We start from the raw sequence: 24,391 nt of genomic DNA, 5'->3' as shown, positions 1-24,391 counted from the left end.
AAACATAAACTTACCATAGCCTAGCAATTGTACTCCTATATGTCTACCCAAGAGAAATAAAAGCTTATGTCCCTGCAAAGATTTACACATAAGGAAAATAGTTGGGAAGTTTCTTTTTTTTTTTTTTTTAATTTATTTATTATTATTGTACTTTAAGTTGTAGGGTACATGTGCATAACGTGCAGGTTTGTTACATATGTATACTTGTGCCATGTTGGTGTGCTGCACCCATCAACTCATCATTTACATCAGGTATAACTCCCAGTGCAATCCCTCCCCCCTCCCCCCTCCCCATGATAGGCCCCTGTGTGTGATGTTCCCCTTCCCGAGTCCAAGTGATCTCATTGTTCAGTTCCCACCTATGAGTGAGAACATGCGGTGTTTGGTTTTCTGTTCTTGTGATAGTTTGCTAAGAATGATGGTTTCCAGCTGCATCCATGTCCCTACAAAGGACGCAAACTCATCCTTTTTGATGGCTGCATAGTATTCCATGGTGTATATGTGCCACATTTTCTTAATCCAGTCTGTCACTGATGGACATTTGGGTTGATTCCAAGTCTTTGCTATTGTGAATAGTGCTGCAATAAACATATGTGTGCATGTGTCTTTATAGCAGCATAATTTATAATCCTTTGGGTATATACCCAGTATTGGGATGGCTGGGTCATATGGTACATCTAGTTCTAGATCCTTGAGGAATCGCCATACTGTTTTCCATAATGGTTGAACTAGTTTACAATCCCACCAACAGTGTAAAAGTGTTCCTATTTCTCCACATCCTCTCCAGCACCTGTTGTTTCCTGACTTTTTAATGATTGCCATTCTAACTGGTGTGAGATGGTATCTCATTGTGGTTTTGATTTGCATTTCTCTGATGGCCAGTGATGATGAGCATTTTTTCATGTGTCTGTTGGCTGTATGAATGTCTTCTTTTGAGAAATGTCTGTTCATATCCTTTGCCCACTTTTTGATGGGGTTGTTTGTTTTTTTCTTGTAAATTTGTTTGAGTTCTTTGTAGGTTCTGGATATTAGCCCTTTGTCAGATGAGTAGATTGCAAAAATTTTCTCCCATTCTGTAGGTTGCCTGTTCACTCTGATGGTAGTTTCTTTTGCTGTGCAGAATCTCTTTAATTTAATGAGATCCCATTTGTCAATTTTGGCTTTTGCTGCCGTTGCTTTTGGTGTTTTAGACATGAAGTCTTTGCCCATGCCTATGTCCTGAATGGTACTACCTAGGTTTTCCTCTAGGATTTTTATGGTATTAGGTCTAACATTTAAGTCTCTAATCCATCTTGAATTAATTTTCGTATAAGGAGTAAGGAAAGGATCCAGTTTCAGCTTTCTACTTATGGCTAGCCAATTTTCCCAGCACCATTTATTAAATAGGGAATCCTTTCCCCATTTCTTGTTTCTCTCAGGTTTGTCAAAGATCAGATGGCTGTAGATGTGTGGTATTATTTCTGAGGACTCTGTTCTGTTCCATTGGTCTATATCTCTGTTTTGGTACCAGTACCATGCTGTTTTGGTTACTGTAGCCTTGTAGTATAGTTTGAAGTCAGGTAGCGTGATGCCTCTAGCTTTGTTCTTTTGACTTAGGATTGTCTTGGAAATGCGGGCTCTTTTTTGGTTCCATATGAACTTTAAAGCAGTTTTTTCCAATTCTGTGAAGAAACTCATTGGTAGCTTGATGGGGATGGCATTGAATCTATAAATTACCTTGGGCAGTATGGCCATTTTCACGATATTGATTCTTCCTATCCATGAGCATGGTATGTTCTTCCATTTGTTTGTGTCCTCTTTTATTTCACTGAGCAGTGGTTTGTAGTTCTCCTTGAAGAGGTCCTTTACATCCCTTGTAAGTTGGATTCCTAGGTATTTTATTCTCTTTGAAGCAATTGTGAATGGAAGTTCATTCCTGATTTGGCTCTCTGTTTGTCTGTTACTGGTGTATAAGAATGCTTGTGATTTTTGCACATTAATTTTGTATCCTGAGACTTTGCTGAAGTTGCTTATCAGCTTAAGGAGATTTTGGGCTGAGACAATGGGGTTTTCTAAATATACAATCATGTCATCTGCAAACAGGGACAGTTTGACTTCTTCTTTTCCTAACTGAATACCCTTGATTTCTTTCTCTTGCCTAATTGCCCTAGCCAGAACTTCCAACACTATGTTGAATAGGAGTGGTGAGAGAGGGCATCCCTGTCTTGTGCCAGTTTTCAAAGGGAATTTTTCCAGTTTTTGCCCATTCAGTATGATATTGGCTGTGGGTTTGTCATAAATAGCTGTTATTATTTTGAGGTACGTTCCATCAATACCGAATTTATTGAGCGTTCTTAGCATGAAGGGCTGTTGAATTTTGTCAAAAGCCTTTTCTGCATCTATTGAGATAATCATGTGGTTCTTGTCTTTGGTTCTGTTTATATGCTGGATTATGTTTATTGATTTGCGAATGTTGAACCAGCCTTGCATCCCAGGGATGAAGCCCACTTGATCATGGTGGATAAGCTTTTTGATGTGTTGCTGAATCCGGTTTGCCAGTATTTTATTGAGGATTTTTGCATCGATGTTCATCAGGGATATTGGTCTAAAATTCTCTTTTTTTGTTGTGTCTCTGCCAGGCTTTGGTATCAGGATGATGTTGGCCTCATAAAATGAGTTAGGGAGGATTCCCTCTTTTTCTATTGATTGGAATAGTTTCAGAAGGAATGGTACCAACTCCTCCTTGTACCTCTGGTAGAATTCAGCTGTGAATCCATCTGGTCCTGGACTTTTTTTGGTTGGTAGGCTATAAATTATTGCCTCAATTTCAGAGCCTGCTATTGGTCTATTCAGGGATTCAACTTCTTCCTGGTTTAGTCTTGGAAGAGTGTAAGTGTCCAGAAAATTATCCATTTCTTCTAGATTTTCCAGTTTATTTGCGTAGAGGTGTTTATAGTATTCTCTGATGGTAGTTTGTATTTCTGTGGGGTCAGTGGTGATATCCCCTTTATCATTTTTAATTGCGTCGATTTGATTCTTCTCTCTTTTCTTCTTTATTAGCCTTGCTAGTGGTCTGTCAATTTTGTTGATCTTTTCAAAAAACCAACTCCTGGATTCATTGATTTTTTTGGAGAGTTTTTTGTGTCTCTATCTCCTTCAGTTCTGCTCTGATCTTAGTTATTTCTAGCCTTCTGCTAGCTTTCGAATGTGTTTGCTCTTGCTTCTCTAGTTCTTTTAATTGTGATGTTAGAGTGTCAATTTTAGATCTTTCCTGCTTTCTCTTGTGGGCATTTAGTGCTATAAATTTCCCTCTACACACTGCTTTAAATGTGTCCCAGAGATTCTGGTATGTTGTATCTTTGTTCTCATTGGTTTCGAAGAACATCTTTATTTCTGCCTTCATTTCGTTATGTACCCAGTAGTCATTCAGGAGCAGGTTGTTCAGTTTCCATGTAGTTGAGCGGTTTTGATTGAGTTTCTTAGTCCTGAGTTCTAGTTTGATTGCACTGTGGTCTGAGAGACAGTTTGTTATAATTTCTGTTCTTGTACATTTGCTGAGGAGTGCTTTACTTCCAATTACGTGGTCGATTTTGGAGTAAGTACGATGTGGTGCTGAGAAGAATGTATATTCTGTTGATTTGGGGTGGAGAGTTCTATAGATGTCTATTAGGTCTGCTTGCTGCAGAGATGAGTTCAATTCCTGGATATCCTTGTTAACTTTCTGTCTCGTTGATCTGTCTAATGTTGACAGGGGAGTGTTGAAGTCTCCCATTATTATTGTATGGGAGTCTAAGTCTCTTTGTAAGTCTCTAAGGACTTGCTTTATGAATCTGGGTGCTCCTGTATTGGGTGCATATATATTTAGGATAGTTAGCTCTTCCTGTTGAATTGATCCCTTTACCATTATGTAATGGCCTTCTTTGTCTCTTTTGATCTTTGATGGTTTAAAGTCTGTTTTATCAGAGACTAGTATTGCAACCCCCACTTTTTTTTGTTCTCCATTTGCTTGGTAAATCTTCCTCCATCCCTTTATTTTGAGCCTATGTATGTCTCTGCATGTGAGATGGGTCTCCTGAATACAGCAGACTGATGGGTCTTGACTCTTTATCCAGTTTGCCAGTCTGTGTCTTTTTTTTTTTTTTTTTTTGAGACGGAGTCTCGGAGCATTTAGTCCATTTACATTTAAGGTTAAGATTGTTATGTGTGAACTTGATCCTGCCATTATGATATTAACTGGTTATTTTGCTCGTTAGTTGATGCAGTTTCTTCCTAGCCTCGATGGTCTTTACATTTTGGCATGTTTTTGCAATGGCTGGTACCGGTTGTTCCTTTCCATGTTTAGTGCTTCCTTCAGGGTCTCTTGTAAGGCAGGCCTAGTGGTGACAAAATCTCTAAGCATTTGCTTATCTGTAAAGGATTTTATTTCCCCTTCACTTATGAAACTTAGTTTGGCTGGATATGAAATTCTGGGTTGAAAATTCTTTTCTTTAAGAATGTTGAATATTGGCCCCCACTCTCTTCTGGCTTGGAGAGTTTCTGCCGAGAGATCTGCTGTTAGTCTGATGGGCTTCCCTTTGTGGGTAACCCGACCTTTCTCTCTGGCTGCTCTTAAGATTTTTTCCTTCATTTCAACTTCGGTGAATCTGGCAATTATGTGTCTTGGAGTTGCTCTTCTCGAGGAGTATCTTTGTGGCGTTCTCTGTATTTCCTGGATTTGAATGTTGGCCTGCCCTACTAGGTTGGGGAAGTTCTCCTGGATGATATCCTGAAGAGTGTTTTCCAACTTGGTTCCATTTTCCCCCTCACTTTCAGGCACCCCAATCAGACGTAGATTTGGTCTTTTTACATAATCCCATACTTCTTGCAGGCTTTGTTCATTTCTTTTTGTTCTTTTTTCTTTTGGTTTCTCTTCTCGCTTCATTTCATTCATTTGATCCTCAATCGCAGATACTCTTTCTTCCAGTTGATCGAGTCGGTTACTGAAGCTTGTGCATTTGTCACGTATTTCTCGTGTCATGGTTTTCATCTCTTTCATTTCGTTTATGACCTTCTCTGCATTAATTACTCTAGCCATCAATTCTTCCACTTTTTTTTCAAGATTTTTAGTTTCTTTGCGCTGGGTACGTAATTCCTCCTTTAGCTCTGAGAAATTTGATGGACTGAAGCCTTCTTCTCTCATCTCGTCAAAGTCATTCTCCGTCCAGCTTTGATCCGTTGCTGGGGATGAGCTGCGCTCCTTTGCCGGGGGAGATGCGCTCTTATTTTTTGAATTTCCAGCTTTTCTGCCCTTCTTTTTCCCCATCTTTGTGGTTTTATCTGCCTCTGGTCTTTGATGATGGTGATGTACTGATGGGGTTTTGGTGTAGGTGTCCTTCCTGTTTGATAGTTTTCCTTCTAACAGTCAGGACCCTCAGCTGTAGGTCTGTTGGAGATTGCTTGAGGTCCACTCCAGACCCTGTTTGCCTGGGTATCAGCAGCAGAGGCAGCAGAAGATAGAATATTTCTGAACAGCGAGTGTACCTGTCTGATTCTTGCTTTGGAAGCTTCCTCTCAGGGGTGTACTCCACCCTGTGAGGTGTGGGGTGTCAGACTGCCCCTAGTGGGGGATGTCTCCCAGTTAGGCTACTCAGGGGTCAGGGACCCACTTGAGCAGGGAGTCTGTCCCTTCTCAGATCTCAACCTCCGTGTTGGGAGATCCACTGCTCTCTTCAAAGCTGTCAGACAGAGTTGTTTGCGTCTGCAGAGGTTTCGGCTGTGTTTGTTATTGCCCTGTCCCCAGAGGTGGAGTCTACAGAGACAGGCAGGTTTCCTTGAGCTGCTGTGAGCTCCACCCAGTAGCTGTGAGCTTCCCAGCAGCTTAGTTTACCTACTTAAGCCTCAGCAATGGCGGGCGCCCCTCCCCCAGCCTCGCTGCTGCCTTGCCGGTAGATCACAGACTGCTGTGCTAGCAATGAGGGAGGCTCCGTGGGTGTGGGACCCTCCCAGCCAGGTGTGGGATATGATCTCCTGGTGTGCCTGTTTGCTTAAAGCACAGTATTGGGGTGGGAGTTACCCGATTTTCCAGGTGTTGTGTGTCTCAGTTCCCCTGGCTAGGAAAAGGGACTCCCTTCCCCCTTGCGCTTCCCAGGTGAGGCAATGCCTCGCCCTGCTTCAGCTCTCGCTGGTCGGGCTGCAGCAGCTGACCAGCACCGATCGTCCGGCACTCCCCAGTGAGATGAACCCAGTACCTCAGTTGAAAATGCAGAAATCACCGGTCTTCTGTGTCGCTCGCGCTGGGAGTTGGAGACTGGAGCTGTTCCTATTCGGCCATCTTGCTCCGCCTAGTTCGGGAAGTTTCTTAAAAAGTTAAACATAAACTTACCATAGCTTAGCAATTGTACTCCTATATGTCTACCCAAGAGAGATAAAAGCTTATGTCCCTGCAAAGATTTACACATAAATGTTCACAAAAGCATTCTTCATAAGAGCCAAAAACTGGATACTGTGCAAATGTTCATCAACTAAGGAACAGATAAAATGTGATCCAGTATTACAATGGCATATTATTCAGCAATAAAAGGAAACAAGCTACTGCCACATACTCCAACATGGATCAACCTGAAAAACTTTATGTCAAGTGGAAGGAGCCAAACACAGAAGGCTCCATATTGTATAATTCTATTCCTATGAAATGCCCAAAACAGGCAAATTGATAGAGACATAAAGTAGCTTAGGGGCTGTCTGGAGGTGAGAGTGAGAAATGACTGCAGCACGCATGGGGGACCTCATGGTCTGGTGGAAATGGTGCAAAGCTAGATTGTGCTGATAGTCCTGCAGCTCTATAAATTTAATAAAAATGAAAAGAATCAGCCTCTAAAAAGTGCATTTTCTACCTGATGACTTCTAACTTTGCTATTCTGCAGAATAACCTTCAGCAGCTCCTAGTCCATTCATGTAAGTGTGATTCCCTCGGCGCACACACACACACACACACACACACACACATATATATACACACTGATATATACAGAGAGAAATTCCTTAAAGAATTGGCAGGCTGCTGGCAAAATTCCCTTTTGCTCAGGGAAGGTCAGTGTCTTTTTTTCTGTTGAGACCAGTCCCTTCTGGAAGGTAGTCTGATTTACTTAAAGTGCAGCATATTTTTTTAAAAATTTTTTTTGTATTTAATTTAATTTTAGAATCAGAGGGTACATGTGCATATTTGTTATATAGGTATATTACTGTGTACACAGTTACATTGGTATTTGCCTATGTATATTGTTACGTAGGTATAATGGTGGGGATTTGGCTTCTAATCAACCCATTACCCAAATAGTGAACGTTGTACTTGACAGGTAATTTTTCACTACTCTCTCCCCTCCTGCTCTCTGCTTTGAAGTCCTTACTATCTGTTATTTCCATCTTTATATCTCTGTGTATCCACTTTGCTTGGCCCCCACTTATAAATGAGAGTAATTTTCTGTTTATAAGATTTAATTTTCTATTAAATCATGAGGATAATGGCCTCCAGCTTTATCCATGTTGCTGCAAGAAGGACATGATTTCATTCATTGTCATGGCTGCATAGTCTTCCATGGTGTATATGTACCATATTTTCTTTTTGTAGTCAACAGCTGACAGATACTTAAGCTTAGTCCGTGACTTTGCTATTGTAAATAGTGCTGCGATGAACATGTGAGTACAGTTGTTTTGTTGTTGTTGTTTTTTGGGTTTTTTTTTTTTTTTGAGACAGAGTCTTGCTCTGTCGCCCAGGTTGGAGTGCAGTGGTATGATCTCAGCTCACTGCAAACTCACCTCCCAGGTTCAAGCAATTCTCCTGCCACAGCCTCCTGAGTAGCTGGGATTACAGGTGCTCACCACCATGCCCAGCTAATTTTTGTAGTTTTACCAGAAACGGGGTTTTACCATGTTGGCCAAGCTAGTCTCAATGCCTGACCTGATAATGATGTCTTGGACAGGCGTGGTGGCTCACACCTGTAATCCCAGTACTGTGGGAGGCCAAGGCGGGTGAATGACCTGAGGTCAGGAGTTCGAGACCAGCCTGGCCAACATGGTGAAACCCAATCTCTACTAAAAATACAAAAATTAGCTGGGCATGGCGGTGGGCACCTGCAATCCCAGCTACTTGAGAGGCTGGAGCAGGAGAATCGCTTGAACCTGGGAGGTGGAGGTTGCAGTGAGCCGAGATCACATCATTGCACTCCAGCTTGGGTGACAAGAGCAAAATTCTTCTCTAAATAAATAAATAAATAAATAAATAAATAAATAAAATCAAATAAAAAATAGAATGATTTCTTTTCCTTTGGGTAGGTACCCAGTAGTGGGATCGCTGGGCTGAATGGTATCTCTATTTTTAGTTTTTGGAGAAATATTCATGCTGTTTCCCACAGGAGTTGAACTAATTTATGTTCCTACTAACAGTGTATCTCTTATTTTTTGACTTTTTAATGATAACCATTCTGACTGGTGTGCGATGGTATCTCATTGTTGTTTTAGTTTGCATTTTTCTGATGCTTAGTAATTCAGAGCATTTTTTAATATGTTTATTGGCTGCTTGTATTTCTTCTTTTGAGAAATGTCTGTTTATGTCCTTTGTCTTGTTTTTTTTTTTGGTTTTTGTTTTTTTTTGAGACAAGAGTCTCACTCTGTAGCCCAGGCTGGAGTGCAGTGGTGTGATCATAGCTCATTGCAGCCTTGATTTCCCAGACTCAGGCAAAATTTCTGCCTCAGCCTTTAGAGTAGCTGGGGCCACAGATGTGTGCCACCATGCCTGGTTAAAATTTGAATTATGTGTCAAGACGGAGTCTCTCTATGTTACCCAGACTGACCTTGAGCTCCTGGGCTCAAGCAGTCCTCCTGCCTTGGCCTCCCAAAGTACTGGAATTATAGACGTGAACTACCATGCTTGACCCTTTGGCCAGTTTTTAATACAGTTGTTTGTTTTTTCTTGTTGAGTTGTTTAAGTTCTGTGTGGATTCTGGATGTTAGTCCTTTGTTGGGAGCATAATTTGCAGATATTTTCTCCTATTCTGTAGGTTTTCTATTTACTCTGTATATTATTTTGGTGTGCAGATGCTTTTTAGTTTAATTAAGTCCCATTTGTCTATTTTTGTTTTTGATGCATTTGCTTTTGGAATCTTCATTATAAACTCTGTCTAGGCCAATGTCCAGAAGAATTTTTTCTGGGTTTTCTTCTAGGTCTTACATTTACATCTTTAATCCATCTTGAGTTAATTTTTGTACATGGTGAGAGAGGTGCAATTTCATTCTTCTACATATGGCTAGCCATTTTTTTTAGCACCATTTATTGAAGAGGTTGTCCTTTTTCCAGTGTGTATTTTTGTTAACTGTGTCAAAGATCAGTTGGTTGTAGGTATGTGGCTTTATTTTTGGGTTCTGTATTCCTTTCCACTGATCTATGTGTCTAATTTTGTACCATTACCATGCTGTGATAGTTACTATATCCTTATATATTAGTCAGGGAATGTGATGCCTCTGGATTTGTTCTTTTTGCTTAGGATTGCTTTGGCTATTCAGGCTCTTTTTTGGCTCCGTGTGAACTTAAAGTGTACCAGCTTAAATGTTAATCTCATCCAAAAAAGCCTTCACAGAAACATCTGGAATAATGTTTGACTAACTATTTTGGCACGATGCCCCAGCCAAGTTGATACATAAAATTAGCCATCACACATAATGAGAAATATTTATGAAGCATATAGTGCACCTCAAACTTACCCCAGTATTCTTTTTACCCTTAACCTGTAGTACACGGTCAGATCTTAGTACTCCAGTCAACTTTTCTCTGCCCGCCCCCACACACAGGCCCACGATCTCCTCCTTCTGTAGGTTGTCTGTCTTGTCCACCTACCTGAAGTATTTGCCTCCTCATCTCTTTATCCGTTATTCCTACATATCATCATCATGGAAATTTTTAATGATCTTTCTTGGAATATCTTAAAGATACTTCTGAAAATGTAACTTTTTAAAACTTGGAATCCTACTTGGTTTTATTATAATTCTTCACTCATCATCTTTTCTCCTATCAGACTGTAAACGGTGTCAAGACAAACACGTAGAGTAGTACCCCTGAAAATATCAAATGGAAAACTTAATAAGCCATGTCTAAGCTTTAGATTGCATGCCATTTTGAGCAGTGTGATGAAGTCTCACGCCCTGCTGCCTTGTCCTGCCCAGGATGCAGATCATCCCTTTGTCCCCCTGGCCCATGCTGTGTAGGCTGCCTACCTGTTAGTCACTTAGCAACAGTCTTGGTTATCAGATTGATTGTCATGACACTGTAGGGCTTTTGTTCAAGTAACAAAATTTTACTTAATAATGACCCCAAAGCACAAAGTTAAAGATGCTGGCAATTTGAATATGTCAAAGAGAAGCCATAAAGTGCTTCTTTTAAGTGAAAAGATGAATATTCTCAATAATATTTATAATTAATAATTAATAAGGGAAGAAAAATACTGTATACTGAAGTTGCTAAGATCTACAAAAACAATTCTTGTGTCTGTGAAATTGTGAGCAGTATATTGTTATAATCGTTCTATTTTCTATTAGCTACTGTTTTGAATCCCTTACTATGTCTAATTTATATGTTAAGTTTTAGTATGTATCATAGTATGTATGGATAGGAAAAAGTATAGGGTTTGGTACTATCTGTGGTTTCAGGCATCCACTGGGGGTCCTGGAACATATCAGCCATGGATAAGGGAGGACTACTGTACTACAGGTCACCTTAGATATGGTGGTAACTTAGTAAATATTTATGGACTTATATATTTATGCACATATGGTCTATATAATAGTTCACTGTCCATGTGAGTTGAATTCATACTTTTCTAGGTAGTTTGCATTGGGGAGGAGATTATGAGGCTGAATTAATTAGTTATGAGAAGATTATAGTATTGATGGCATAAAACACTGTCTCTCAGAAACCCTTAAGGATGATATTAACTAATTACATTTTCTATGGCTCAGGCCTACTTTTGATGTCAGTATACCATGTTACTTTGTCTCTCAGTCTGGACTTACATTAACTGCATTCCTGGCATGTCATACTGAGGTATTAATTTGCAGTGATAATAACTGTCTTATAACCCAAAATATTCCATTTTTACAGATCAGCTTTGGAAGACACATTATAATCAGAAGATTTCTTGGTGGGCATGTGCTCAAAGGTTTAATTGCCTGAGTTTATGATAAATCCTAATATTATGATCAGTCTCAAGTTCCCTTAGAGCTGGGTTGGACATCCCTCTTTGATACTTTTATAGCCTTATGATTATCTCACTGCACTGAAGATACTATCATAATTGCTTTTTGTCTGTAGCATAGGGCCTGGCACTTGATAGCACTCAGTAGGTATTTATTGAATGAATAAATATAGGAATGGAGGGTGCTGGTAAAAACTTTCCTGTCCTCTGGATAGTGTTTGAATAAGTGTAATCTGTATTTGTTCCTGTGAGTTTGGTTTTTATTCTATTGCTGATCAATCCCATTTCAACGTGCACATTATTTATTTAGCTTATTTTATACCTTCAATCAGCTCTTCGTCTACCCACAGTTTTGCAGTTTAACACTAGAAAGATAATTTCATGGGGTTGTTTTAATTTTTTCATATATAACAACATTTAACTGATACTTGTGTGTATATAGATGGATAGATATCCATATGTATAAGCTTATATATATCATCTGTCTAAATGGTTAAGCTTATACATATAGATACCTGTCTATATGGAAATACATATATATAATGTACATATATGTATATATGCATAACCATCAACCTATCCACACATTATTATAATATTATAGAGATAAGTATTATGGGTTGTAGATAATTCCCACATTCTTACTGGAACTGGCCAGACCTTAGAAATTCTGTAATTCCAAAATATTATGCCATTATTTCTTACTCTATTGAGGCAGGAGAAACCACTCAGTGCCATGGGTACTAAAGACAAATGGTCTCAAAATGTCTCCTGTGTATACCCATTTCTATAAAAGGTAAAACAATAATACACACACACACACACACACACACACACACCACGTATATCTGCTTTAGTATGTACATAGACTCCGCAGCAGGATATCGAAGAATTGGTAACAATTGATGCCTTCAGAGGAAGGAAACAGAACTAGAAGAGGCTGAAGGAAGACTTACTTTTCAGTGTATTCCTTTTTGTGCCGTTTCAGTTTGCAGTGTCTTATCCCTTACTCAGAAATGAATAATTAGCAAATCAATAAATGTTCCTTCTGCCTTAAAAACAAGACTTCTGCTGCGCTTTCAAGCTTGCATCTCATTGCTACTGCTGTCGCGTTGGGTTATTCTGGACATAGAGAAGAAATGATCACACTTATCTCTGGTTTTGTTTTCCAGGACTTTGTTGGCATTAGGATGTCATGTGGGTATATCAGATGAACATGCTGAAGACAAGGTGAAAAAAATGAAGCTACCCAAGAAGTAAGTTGAATGACTAGGCAATATTAAATAATCTATGTAGAGATTTAGTGCAACCAAATAACTCTTGATGGACACACAGATGCCTTGCTTTTACTGAAGCTTTAAACTTCAGATTCAAGGCTGGGTCCCGTGGTTCACACCTTAACCCCAGCACTTTGGGAGGCCAAAGCAAACGAATCACCTGAGGTCAGGAGTTCAAGACCAGCGTGGCCAACATGGTAAAACCCTGTCTCCATTAAAAATACAGAAATTAGCTGGGCGTGGTAGCACTTGCCTATAATCCCAGCTACTCAGGAGGCTGAGGCAGGAGAATCACTTGAACTTGGGAGGCAGAGGCTGCAGTGAGTTGAGATCATGCCACTGCACTCCAGCCTGGGCAACAAAGTGAGACTTCATCTCAGAAAAAAAAAAATCGGATTCAAAATTTAAACTAACTGAATTACCTTAGGGGTTACATTAAGTATCTGGTGAAGCAATAGTTTCTATCACATTGCTGAGTGATGAAACAAAGCTCAGATTATATTTGGGAGTGTGTTATAAAAACTGTGTTATTTTCCCAGTGTGTATTTGTATGTTAACAGAGGTATCGATATTTCTAAATGATTACATATAGCTTTCTACTTTCTGCCCAGAAATCTTTATAATTTTATTTACTTTTACAATACAAATATATTCAAGGATTAATTATGAAGTCAGAATTATTATCCACATTTTAAGATGAGAAAATTGAGGTAGATATATGCTGTAGTACTGGTTTGGCCTGCTGTTCTATGACCTGTATCTATGATCCTGGTTAAGACCTCACCTTTCTCATCTGCCAATGGGCATTAGTAATACCTACTTAACAGGGAAGTTTTAGGTATTAAAGAAATATTCAATAAATGATAGCTGTTTCATATTACTTTCTTATTTATTTACACTTAAGTATTGAAGCTACTTTTCTGATGTGCAGGACTTATAAATAGCAAGCCTGTAGATGTATTAAATAATAACATCAAGATATAATCAAAGTAGCCACCCGTAATCTCTATCAGTCACCTCAGTTCTCATGTTACCCCAGAAAAACATAAAATCCAAGTAGAAATTGTGTTTTTGCTGTGCAAATGCAGATTTAAGCAAGTCTTCTAGTTCAACAGTCTATGAACATTTTTACTCAGGTGCTCCATAAATGAGTTTATAAAAACTGTATTGTTACCTTGCGCATTTTTAGGTTCTAAAATTTTTATTTGAAGATTTAAATAGTTCCAAAAGATGTGATTTTATGGTACATTTTGCATATTTACATTTCAAAATGACACTTTTTCATCAACTTTGAGTGTATCTTATGAGCGCAGACCACAGTGTTCAGATATCTGCCATCATCTGTTTAAAAATGACATAAAAATGTAGATAATGGAGAATTTTACATGATTTCATTTTCCTTTTTGAACTGTATTTTCAAATTATTTCTCCTACTGTATAGCATGCTAATCAATATTTTATCCTTGACAGTCTTTGAGTACTCTGTCCTACATTATAACTAAGATATGTATCTATATTGAATTTTTAATTGTTTTAATTTTCTGTGATCATAGTCATTAAGTTAAATTTTCCTCCTGAGTTATCATTATATTATTTTAGTACACAGGTGCTCAAAACAACATAAATTATTTTCAATAAAAATTCATAAAAAATAGGATTTTATTGGAAATAGCTCATAGTAAGATGGATTTAGCTATTTATCCAATTATATTATGTATTCACGTAGAAATAATATTTATTGATAGAGTCAAGTTGGCAGAGTGGTTGCAGTCTTCGTTCATATAAATAATTTTTGTTATTAAAAAGATCATTGGGTTAAGTGAACCAAAAACCATAATTGTTTATTATGAAAAATCATATGTAATGATTTTTTCAGGGTGACAGCTGAATTATGCCCTTGTTCAGTTTCTTGAAAGCCAAAAATTAGAATCTACCTAACTTGAAAAAGAGTTCGTTATCCTCTCATTTTCATTATCCTCATGCTTTCCAAACCACTCTCAAGTTTTTTGGAAAGTATCCAAAAAAGGCATTATTAAGGCTGAAACAGAACAAAACCAAAAACCAAAAACAACAACCTGGTAATTATACCTGTTACTCTTTTACTTAGAAGGATAAGAAAGTAGAAATGTTAATTTCACATTATCTCTGACAGCATATTACATTTAATCAATTGTTTGTATCAAATGCTATGTGCGAGTGTGTGTGCATGTGTGTGTATGCATTTGGGGTACAATGCAACTTATTTCATGCATAGAATCTAACTGTTGTAAAATCTGATTGATAAAAGCAGTTTTCACTGTCAAAACAATCAGCTAAAACAGAGTTATCTTTTGTCAGAAACATCTGGTTGTCTTTTTCTGTTGAAACAAATGGGTTCATGCATGTCCCCATGACAATCGTCTCAATTCTAATTTCTAACTTTAAGATAGGTAGATGATAGATTGACAGCTAGATGATAGAAAGATAGATAGATGGATGGGGCACAGGGTTTAAAAATAAGTCTGTCTCATTGAGGAACTAATGTCCTCTGCCTTGAGTATTTATTAATGCATATTCCTTGTGTTACTTTCACAATGCAACACAGCAATTATTTGAGAGTCGGCGAAGGTATGGAAAAGCTGAGACCCTTAAACAAAAGCTGTACTTGGACATGCTGAGAGTCTATGTACTATTTCTCAGTTTGCCATGAGATAGCATTTTATTCTTTCTCTATTGACAAAAACCTTCTTAATAACAGGTATACATATATATGCAGATCAGCGCAAGCCTAAAATGTTGGGGTTTTTAAACAACCATTTTGCAAGCAATTTGGCATCATTGTGTAAAATTAAACATTTGCACATCTTGCTACCCAGCAGTTCCACTCCTAGAGATATACCCTAGAGACAGTTTGCATCAATAAACAGGAAAACTATCATTCATAGCAACATTATTTGGAATAGCAAAAGGATAAGGGGGGAGTTATAGGAGGTGGAAGGAATATTCTTCAATAAGAAAATGAGTCAAGTTGGCTATAATCTAATAATAAAATCAAGGAATTATAAATGACAACGTAGATGGACCTAAAAAATAATAAGGGTATAAAAAACATGTTCTACTAGGTGATGCAATGTAACACCATCTTTGAGGCTCAAAAGCAAGTAGAACTAAAAAATAAAAACTAAATACCTATTTTGGAGATACATACTTTGATAAGGACTGACTTTTTAAAATCAATGAAATTCTAATTCTAGACAGTAATTATCTTTGGTATATAATCTAGGCAGGGATGTAAGATGGGGAGGAGCACACAGATGTAATGTTGTTAGTAATGTTCTAATTAACTTGGTGATAGATTAATGAAATTCATTTTATTATAATGCTTTGAAGCATATACTTTCATAGTTATTTTATAATGATTTTTAAAATTAAAATGTGATGACAGATATAAATTCAGATATACCATTACTCATAACAAATGTAAATGGATTAAATTCTCCACGTACATAACAGAAATTGTCAGATTGGATTCAAAAAGATAACTTATGGTATACAGCTATAGGAGGTATGTCAGGAACTTTAGCACATAGAAAAGTTGAAAATAATAAGAATTATACACTAGGCAATACTGCTCAAAATGAAACTGATGTACTTTCCTTTTATCAGTTTCTGCATAAAACAAAATTGCCCTTAAAGCAACATTAATATTAAGAAAAGAAGGTCACTATATGGAGGATTGAGAAAACAAGCATCATGCTATAACTACTCATGTGTACACAAAGTAAAACAGCTTCAAAAATCAATGAGGAAAAATACTAGTAGATTTTCAAAAAGAAATAGACAAATATACAATCATAGTGATAGACCTAACACAACTCTCAGAAACTTATGTATGTAACATAAATATTAACAAAGATTAATAAAAATATAAACACATACCAATTAAAAGCTTGACATATATAGAGTGCTGCATGCATGAAACATTTATAAAATTTAATATCCTTTAGGACATTAGACACTGATATCATAAAGATCACATCCACTGGATCACAAAGAATAACAGCAAAAATAACAAATCATGACACATTTAGACATTTAAAAATATACTTCTAAATAGGTTATGGATCAAGCATATCATCTGGAAAATTATTTACTTATTTACCACTCTGCCTTTGTTTATTTCTAATTTAAAAAGATAACCCATATTTCTTGATCTTGCTAAATGAACCTATCCTTTTTTCATGTCTTTATACTCTTATAAATGGATTCAAAACCAAATTTTTAAAAAACTTTTTAATATTTTTGGTTTTGTTTATTTCTTAGGTTGATGGATACAAATTTCATATATTTATGGTATACCAGATGATATTTTGAAATATGTATATGCTGTGGAATGGCTAAATCAAGCCAATTAATGTATTCATTACCTCACATAATTCCTTTTCTTTTTTTTTTGGTGAGAACACTTAAAATCTACTCTCTTAGCAATGTTCAATATATAATACATCATTATTAACGATATTAACCATGCTGTACAATAGATCTCTTGAATTTATCCATCATAGAAATTTTAAAACACAATAATGGAAAAGGAAAATATTTCATATTAAAACATATGAATTGCATATATTAAGTATTACTTGGAGAAAGTAAAAGAAAATAAATTATAATAAGAGCAATACTAATGAATTTGGTGGGGGTGGGGTGAAATATAAACACCAATGATGCCAAGAGCCTGTTTTAAAAACCTACTAATCAGGGGAAAAAGACTCTGAAAAGATTGACAAAGGGAAAAGAAAAACAAAATTGTTAGCAAACTTAGGAATATTTTGAAAAATGTAATAAATGTACATTAAAACTTTCTGAAGGTAAAAGTATGGACAGTTGTGTAGAATAATATCAAAACTGATCCAATAAGAAAGAAAATGTGAATAGAGTTATAACTCTTAAAGGAATTGAATCAAACACACACACACACACACACATCCACACATCCCAAACAACTTTTGTATTGATTTCTACCAAATACAATCTCAAATAAAGAGGAAGAAACACTTCACAGTTTATTTTCTGATGATATAATTTTCATTTCAAAGCCCAGATCAAGACAGTATGAAAAAGGGAAATTATAATCCATTGTTATTATGAGCATAGATGCAAAAATGCTAAGTGATACACTAGCAAACAACTCAGTGGTATATTAACAAAGTATAATATGACCAAGCTGAGTTTATTCTAGTAGTGAAAAGATAGGTTAACATTAGAAAATGTATCTGTTAAATTCATGGCTAATAAAGAAGAAAATTCATATGATTATCTCAATGTATTTAGAAATAAATAATTCCTAAGATTTTTTTTATTGATAAGCACATAAACTCTTAGAAGGCAATACTCTGAGAGAATCTTTTAACCTAACAAAGGCCAACAGAAACCAATAATCTATAAGGTAAAACCCCAAATTTTTCCTTTAAAGTTTAGGAATGAGACAATATAAGTCCCTACTACTTGATGTATTCAATAAGGCCAATGCAATGAGACAAGAAAAAAATCGTGAGGCTTGGAAAGGAAAAACACCAAATTGCCATCAATAGCAGTTAATATTATTGCATAGAAAACTTACAAGAATTTACAGAGTTATTTCTAACAATAATAGGACCCTTGACCATTTCTTAACTTTGCTTTTCTTTTTAATTGTTTCTACACTTGATGTTGTTTGTTTTTCATGTCCTCTAATCTGAAATATGCACTTACTAAAGGAAAAAAATCTGTGCATCAAAAGCATCTGTTAAGACTTGCAGAACAATGTCAAGAACTCCTAAAAATTAATAAAAGATGCCCAAATAGAAAAATGAGCAAAGGATTTGAACATAATTCATTAAAAAAAACCCTGCAGATCCAATAAGCCTATGAAAGATACTCAACTTCAGTAATAATCAAGGAAATATAAATTAAAATCAAATGAAAAGCTATTTCACCTCCACCAGGTGAGAAAAAATGGAAGACTATGTAAATTAGTACAACTACTATGCATATCAATTTAGCCTAATCTTATAAACCTTATAAAGTTGAAGGTGACACATTTCTTTTCCAGACATAAACTTTAGAGATACTTTTGTCTCATGCAAAACAACCTGAAAAGAATATTCATTGCAGCATACAGCAAATAAAATCCTGTCTGAATATTGATTTTGATAATCGGTCAAGTTCAATATATCAGATTGTAATAGCACTGAATTGGAAACAATGTAAATTTCCATCAAATTCTCATCAATCCCTATACAGTTGGTTTTTTGTTTATTTGTTTTGTTTTGTTTTTAGATGGAGTCTTGCTCTGTCACGCAGGCTGGAGTGCAGTGGCACGATCTCAGCTCGTTGCAACCTTCGCTTCCCGGGTTCAAGCAATTCTCCTGCCTCAGGCTCCCTAGTGCAGGTGTCTGCCACCATGCCCAGCTAATTTTTGTATTTTTTAGTAGAGACAGGATTTCACCATGTTGGTCAAGATGGTCTTGAACTCCTGACCTCAGGTGATCCACCTGCCTCAGCTTCCCGAATTGCTGGGATTACAGGTTTGAGCCACTGCGCCTGGCCTAAATACAGTTTTTATAGATTCATGTGATGGCATACTATAGAGCAGTTAAAATGAATTAACTATAGCTAGACAGATTCATGGACAAATCTCAAAAATACTACTGAGAGCCAAAAACAAAAAAGCATGTTACCAAAAAGGTGATACAGTATAATACCGTTTAAAGTTTAAGAACATAAAATATAATTCTACAGATAATTCCTCGAGCCAGATATATGGAAGAACAGTATAAAAATCATGTCTAGGAATAGTCAGCTTCAGATTCAGAGTAATAATTCTCTCTGGGGATAAGGAGGGGATTGGAATTGAGGTGGTGTAATAGAAGGAGAGCTTCAGGTGTATTCACTATTGTTTGATACTTTTGCATAGGCCTGAAAATGTTCATAGTAATAACAAAGAGTTGATTGATAACTGAAACCAGGTTTTAATGAACTTAAAAAAATGTTAGTGGGGGCCGGGCGCGGTGGCTCAAGCCTGTAATCCCAGCACTTTGGGAGGCCGAGACGGGCGGATCACGAGGTCAGGAGATCAAGACCATCCTGGCTAACACGGTGAAACCCCGTCTCTACTAAAAAATACAAAAAACTAGCCGGGCGAGGTGGCAGGCGCCTGTAGTCCCAGCTACTTGGGAGGCTGAGGCAGGAGAATGGCGTAAACTCGGGCGGCGGAGCTTGCAGTGAGCTGAGATCCGGCCACTGCACTCCAGCCTGGGCGACAGAGCGAGACTCCGTCTCAAAAAAAAAAAAAAAAAAAAAAGTTAGTGGGAAAGAGGAGATAGTAGGAATATAACTAGTCTTTAAGAAGTTCAGGCCAGGCGCAGTGGCTCACGCCTGTAATCCCAGCACTTTGGGAGGCCGAGGCAGGCAGATCACCTGAGGTCAGGAGTTCGAGACCAGCCTGGCCAACATGGTGAAACCCCATCTCTACTAAAAATACAAAACAAAAAATTAGCCGGGCATGGTGGTGGGCACCTGTAATCCCAGCTACTTGGGAGGCTAAGGCAGGAGAATCACTTGAACCCAGGAGGTGGAACTTGCAGTGAGCAGAGATCGTGCCACTGCACTCCAGCCTGGGCGACAGAGTGAAACTTCGTCAAAAAAAAGAAAAAGAAAAAAAAAAGGTGAAGATGGTATTGATGGTATTCGTTTCAGAAGGAAATGGTGTTTAAAGAAGTTTTTTTGGCCAGGCCTGGTGGCTCACAGCTGTAATCCCTGCACTTTGGGAGGCCGACGCAGGCGGATCACTCGAGGTCAGGAGTTCCAGACCAGCCTGGCCAACATGGTGAAACCCTGTCTCTACTAAAAATACAAAAATTAGCTGGCACAACCTGTAATCCCACCTACTCGGGAGACTGAGCCAGGAAAATTGCTTGAACCTGAGAGGTGGAGGTTGCTGTGAGCCAAGATCACACCACTGCACTCCAGCCTGGGTGACAGAGTAAGACTCTGTCACAATTAAAAAAAAAAAAAAAATGATAAAGCATAGGAGACACATGAGCATGTTTATGTAAATAGTGGGAAGAAACCGGGGGGGATGAATTTTTAAAGGAGAGAGGTGATGATTAAGAGCAAGGTTTCTTATTTCCACCTTTGTCCTGGTGTCTTGAATTCTACATTCCAAGGGACTTAATACTGACTGGATTAGGGAGAACACCACATAGGTATAACCAGGTGGGTGATTTTAAAGGTCTGTTCTTCTGAACATTCCGTATGGATGCAGAGGCCATATAACCTAGATACAACCGAGATATGCTGATGAAAGTCATAGATTAGAAATTGTCTTAGCTTTTCTTAAAATATATTATTTAAGCAAAATATAATGTTCATGAGAAGATTAATTTTTGTTTAAAATCTTGATAAGAACCAGTATTGTTTTCTATCAGGTTTACTTCTGTCATTTCTGAGTTTGACTCTCACTTCCCCTTGCTGAAAACATGTATTTCCTGAGTGCCAGGGTTTCATATGATACACATATGCATTTTAAGTTGCTTTTGTGTAACTGTTAGAAATAGGGTTGATTCCTACATGCAACCCTTGGGCTATGATCTATGAAAGAGCAGTATCATAGCATAATAACCTTTTCATAGCCCAGAATATTTCTACTGCTGTCTCTTTTGCATATATTTTAGAGACATTTTGATAATCGGTCAAGTTCAATATATCAGTTGGAATTAAATGCTGTATTCCCTATTAAAAATAGCCAGTTTTTGTACTGTGTAGCCAATGGAGCTGGAAGTCGTTATCCTCAGTAAACTAACGCAGGAACAGAAAACCAAATACTGCATGTTCTCACTTATAAGTGGGAGCTGAACAATGAGAACACATGGACCCAGGGAGGGGAACAACACACACTGGGGCCTGTAGGGAGTGGGGCATGGGGAGGGAGAGCATTAGGGAAAAGAGCTAATGCATGCGGGGCTTAATAGTTGATGGGTTGACAGGTACAGCAAACCACTAGGGCACACATTTGCCTATGTAACCTGTACATCCTGCGCATGTACCTGGAACTTAATAAAAATAAATTTTTTAAATAGCCAATTTTTATGTACATCTTGCACATGTACCCCAGAACTTAAAAATAAAAATATTTAAAAAGAGTCAATTTCTGATATATAATAGACATCTTTTAACTGATAATTCTTAAGAAGTTTTGAAGAGTGGACGATTCATTGTAGTTTTTTCTTTCCTCGTGTGCCTCTTTTCTCATTCCTCTCAAACACGCAGTGAAGTTAATTTCACGCATCTTCCCTCATTTATTGTAGCTAAACTCTTGACACTCTGCATAGTTTGATGAGCCAGAGTTAAATTATTATAGCAATAAAGAAATAAGTAACTGAAAAACACCACTCACTCCAAGAGCTTGTGGTCCTCACTATCTCATATGCCTAATTGAGTGTTTGAGATTGTTCGAAAAGCTGGAGATTTAAATGAAAATAAAATCCTGTCTGAATATTAATGGCATTTATTTAAACTTTCATTTAGCACTTATCTATTATGAAATCAACACAAGGCACGGTAAGTCAAAGGCTGCTTGAGTGTTTAAAAGCATATTAGGGCCGTATGTGGTGGCTCATGCCTGTAATCCCAGCACTTTGGGAGGCCGAGGCGGTCAGATCACCTGAAGTCAGGGCTTCGAGACCAGCCTGGCCAACATGGTGAAACTCCGTTTCTACTAAAAATGCAAAAATTAACCAGGCATGGTGGCAGGTGCCTGTAATCCCAGCTACTTGGGAGGCTGAGGCGGGAGAATCACTTGAGCCTGGGAGGCAGAGGTTGCAGTGAGCCAAGATCGCATCATTGCACTCCAGCCTGGGCAACGAAGGTGAAACTCTGTCTCAAAATATTTAAAAAAAAAAAAAAAAAAAAAAAAAAAACAGCATATTAGGATCATCTGAGAGGTTTCTAAAACTACTGCTAGGTTTTCTGCTCTTCCCAACACGCCCTTACCCCTAGTGCTGTGAAGCTACTACATGTGACAGGAAACTGTGTGATAGCTCTCAGGCATAGTAGGGTAGATAAAAGGCTGAGAATGATATGCTTGATGCATACACACACACACACACACACACATATATATATACACACACACACACTTAAAATGACTTTCTGAAATGAATGCATTAGATACTGAATGTGTACCCATATGTATACTGTTTATATAGACACAAGCACGTGTACAAAATTCAGTTTTGTAAATATTTACCTAAGTGAAAAATGGTTTAGAAACGCAGTTGGATTTTTCTGTAAAGATGAGGCACTGTAATTATGAAGAAAAGAAAAACCCTTAGATACTCTTTATATGTGTAGTGGGTAAATTTCACAGACCAGAAATTTAAAAATGTACCAGTGTGCCGTGTTCTTCATTTTCTCTGATTGGGCTTAATTTAGAATTTAAATCCAATGAGCCTTGTAGCTAGAATGCAGCCTGACAGTGTTAAATTAATTCTAGTTTGTTTAGGGCATTAATTCTAGTTTGTTTAGGGCAAATGTAATTATACCAATATTTTCTCTGTCTAGTCTCACCTTTAGGTCTTGATTCCAATGTTGTCTTCTCAAGTGGCCTCCCTCAACTTCTTTAAAATTGTACTCTATTTAAAAACGTACTTCTTCCTATCCCCCTTTCCTACTTTATTTTTCTTCATAGCATTTAAATCTTCTAACATACTATGATATTATACTTTGATTTACTACTTGATTCCTCATTGGAACATATTTCTATAAAGATATACATTTTGTCTATATTTATTTATTTATTTATCTTGAGACAGAGTTTCGCTCTTGTTGCCTAGGCTGGAGTGCAATGGCACCATCTTGGCTCACCCCAACCTCCGCCTCCCGGGTTCAAGTGATTCTCCTGCCTCAGCCTCCTAAGTAGCTGGGATTACAGGCATGCACCACCACGCCTGGCTCATTTTGTATTTTTAGTAGAGATGGGATTTCTCCATGTTGGTCAGGCTGGTCTCAAACTCCCGACCTCAGGTGATCCACCCGCCTCGGCCTCCCATGTATTATTAGTTCCTAGAATAGCACCTGAAAGCATTCTACTGTTGAATGAGTATTTGACGGTGAAATTGAACACAAGATTTATGCCCCTCTTATTGCCAGGGCTGCTTATGTTCTGGGTACTCAGCTGATAGAGAAGTGTCATTCAATCCTTGGCCATCCTCATCTGTGTTTGCCGTCTTCGACTGAATTGTCTTCATTCATATCTGCTGGCGTTTTACGGGATGTATGTGTTCTACACTGATTGGGTTCACATTGGGTGCCCTCCTCCTCTCTGTGAGTCACTGTTCCTTCTTGTGCCTCATCCAGGCCTCTCTAGGAGTGCTGGAAACCTAAGAATGCTCACTCTGGCTGCTTGGAGATTGCAGCCTATCGGTGGAGAGAGAAGGAAGGGTTGCCACAGCCCCATCAGCCTAGAATTAGTTTGTCACCATATCTGTACTATTCATGGGTTTGGATCTGTGAAATTATGAGACCCTGCCATTCGGCTGAGTACAATCTGGGAAGCAAAATAGAAGTTCACTTTGGCTCTGAGATCTGTCTGGTCCTCAACTTGGGCAGAAGGGTGGGGAGAACTTGCCTCCCCTGACTCTCCTCTTCTCTAGGCTCTGGAATTTTCAGCCTGTCTTACACTGGAGGCCCTGGGTTCTTTATCTGTTCTTTTCTGTCCTAAAGCGTAAGGGCTTTGTTCCTTTGGTATTCAAAAGCAGAGATTTTAATATCGCAAGGCCCTGCTATAAAGATCTTTGTCTCTGCATTGAATGTTCAAAGACATTTTAAAATCCCAAAGCCAAGTATAGCTTTTTTTTCCCTCTCTCTCTCTTGAAATACCTCCTTCTTGAGAGC

The 24,391-nt window shown here is 37.8% G+C and overlaps 1 protein-coding gene across 7 annotated transcripts in view; it reads left to right on the top strand.

The window, feature by feature from the left end:
- The window catches only part of RYR2 (ryanodine receptor 2), a 794,036-nt gene that overhangs the window by 478,215 nt on the left and 291,430 nt on the right, over positions 1-24,391 (top strand). For all 7 annotated transcript variants that reach the window (XM_077998277.1, XM_077998259.1, XM_077998275.1 and 4 more), the window contains one exon: positions 12,374-12,457. In XM_077998277.1, coding sequence (XP_077854403.1) covers positions 12,374-12,457 — 84 coding nt within the window. The remainder of the gene's footprint in view (positions 1-12,373; positions 12,458-24,391) is intronic.

Source organism: Macaca mulatta, chromosome 1, assembly GCF_049350105.2.
Source record: "Macaca mulatta isolate MMU2019108-1 chromosome 1, T2T-MMU8v2.0, whole genome shotgun sequence".
Taxonomy (NCBI): Eukaryota; Metazoa; Chordata; class Mammalia; order Primates; family Cercopithecidae; genus Macaca; species Macaca mulatta.
The sequence above is the reverse complement of the archived record's forward strand: the minus strand, read 5'-3'. Positions and strand labels throughout refer to the sequence as shown.